Raw genomic sequence first — 2035 nt, forward strand, 5'->3', positions numbered from 1 at the left:
TATATATATTATATATACTCATATGCATATAAATGTGTATATGTATTTATATGTGTACATGTATGTATACATATGTATATATATACATATATATACAACACGACGCACTACTAGGCGTCTCCCCTGTCTTTGGCAATGCTGCTGCTGTGTCTGGTCCTTGCTGCTTGCTGCTGCTGCTGCTGCTGCTGCTATTAGGAGGAGGATGTAAGAAATTATACAGGAAGCAGCAGAACAGCAGCAGCAGCTACTTTCCTGATATCCATCAAGTTCGTAAGGATGGTGTTTATCTTTATGAAGAATTCCTCCCTACCTTCGGTACAGATGTTAAGGTAAATATTAACACTGTCTCCTTTTTTTTTGTCTTCTTTTTTTTTGTCTCCTTTTTTTTGTCTCCTTTGTGTCTCCTCTTTTTTCTCTGACCTTTGCTGCACAGCTACATATCGCCTGTCTGCTGCTGTTGCTGCTGCTGCTGCTGTTTGAAGGTATACACTGTTGGACCCCTTTTTGCGCATGCGGAAGCCAGGAAGAGCCCCAGCGTAGATGGCGTTGTTTGCCGCTCAGCTGATGGTATGTTTTGCCTTTTGCTGCTGCTGCTGCTGCTGATGCTTCTGTTGCTGCTGCTGCTTGTGCTATCGTTGCTGCAACTGCTTCTGCTGCAGTGTACGTATCTCCGAAGTAGCTGCATGCACCTGTTTTCTTGGGTAATTCATATCTTGCATGTTGCTACAACTCCAAACCCTAAACCCTAAACCCTAAACCCTAAACCCTTTTTTTTTTTTCTTATTTGTGTATATAGGGAAGGAAGTTCGCTACCCCGTCATACTAACAGAGTTTGAGAAATGCATTGCTTATAAACTCGTGAGGGCATTCAAGCAAGTTGTCTGCGGGTATGTACACCCCAATATATGAATAGTATAATACTATAAGGGAGATACAGGCAGAAAATGGAGGCAGATAGAGACACAAAGAGGAGACGGAGGGACCCAAAAGGGAAACAGGCACACACGGACACACACAGAGAGGGCAGAAACAGGGACAGAGACAGAGACAGAGACAGATAGACACACAGAGGGGAAAGAGACAGAGACAGAGGCAGACACAGAGACAGACAGACAGAGAGGACAGATACAGGGACACAGACACACGGACAAGGACAGACAGAGAGACAGAAAGAACAGAGACACACGGACAAGGACAGGGACAGGGACAGTATATTTTTATTTATATATATCTTTATGTATCTTGTTTGTCTTGTTATACGTTACTAGGTTTGATATATTACGTACAAGTCGTGGTCCTTTTGTTTGTGACGTAAATGGATTTTCTTTTGTTAAATCTAGTGTTAAATATTATGAGGATTGTAGTAGTATAATAAGATTATATTTCTTAAATAAATTAGCAGATAGATGTGCACGTGCTGCATTACATACTGTTGTACCTTCTTCTTCTTCTTCTTCTTCGTCATTAGCATTACCAGCAGCAGCAGGAACAGAATCAGGAACAGAGGGGGAAGCAACAGCAGCTGCAGCTGCAGCTGCAGCAGCAGCGCAGCAGCATCAACTACAGTTGCAGCAGAATCTTGAACTGTATCTTGCACAGCAGCAGCGTCGTTGTCCTCATGAAGAAGATGCAAGTTTACCAGGTGTATTTTGGGTACCTGGGGGCCCCCATAGTGGGCCCCTACCTCCTCCATTAGGAGGAGAAGAGGAGACAGGAGATGGACGTCGTCGTATGCCACGTTGTTTATGTATGGCATTAGAGACAGAAGAGGAGACAGAAGGAGTAGAGGAAGAATTAAGAACAGTAGTAGTAGTAATGAGACATGGAGACAGGAGACCTAAACAAAAATTAAAATTTTTATCTACACAACCTATTTTATTACATTTATTTGATGGAAAAAATACAAAAAAAGAAATTAAATTAAAAAGTCCTGAGGAGCTTAGGGATCTATTAGAGAGGAATACAGATATTATTACTAATCTTGTATATTATACACTATTTTTTTTTTTTTTTTTTTTTTTTTTTTTTTTTTTTT

At 40.9% G+C, this 2035-nt stretch overlaps 1 protein-coding gene across 1 annotated transcript in view; it reads left to right on the top strand.

Annotated features, from left to right (window-relative positions):
- Positions 1-195: 195 nt before the first annotated feature.
- Positions 196-2035, top strand: part of EMWEY_00057620 (Inositol hexakisphosphate and diphosphoinositol-pentakisphosphate kinase, related) — a gene marked incomplete at both ends in the record, with an annotated part of 3924 nt that continues 2084 nt past the window's right edge. Inside the window, 4 exons of the mRNA XM_013477903.1 lie at positions 196-329; positions 483-567; positions 797-887; positions 1269-1983. Of these exons, the coding sequence (XP_013333357.1) occupies positions 196-329; positions 483-567; positions 797-887; positions 1269-1983 (1025 nt within the window). The remainder of the gene's footprint in view (positions 330-482; positions 568-796; positions 888-1268; positions 1984-2035) is intronic.

This window comes from Eimeria maxima, genomic scaffold, assembly GCF_000499605.1.
Source record: "Eimeria maxima Weybridge genomic scaffold, Emw_scaff2189, whole genome shotgun sequence".
Taxonomy (NCBI): domain Eukaryota; phylum Apicomplexa; class Conoidasida; order Eucoccidiorida; family Eimeriidae; genus Eimeria; species Eimeria maxima.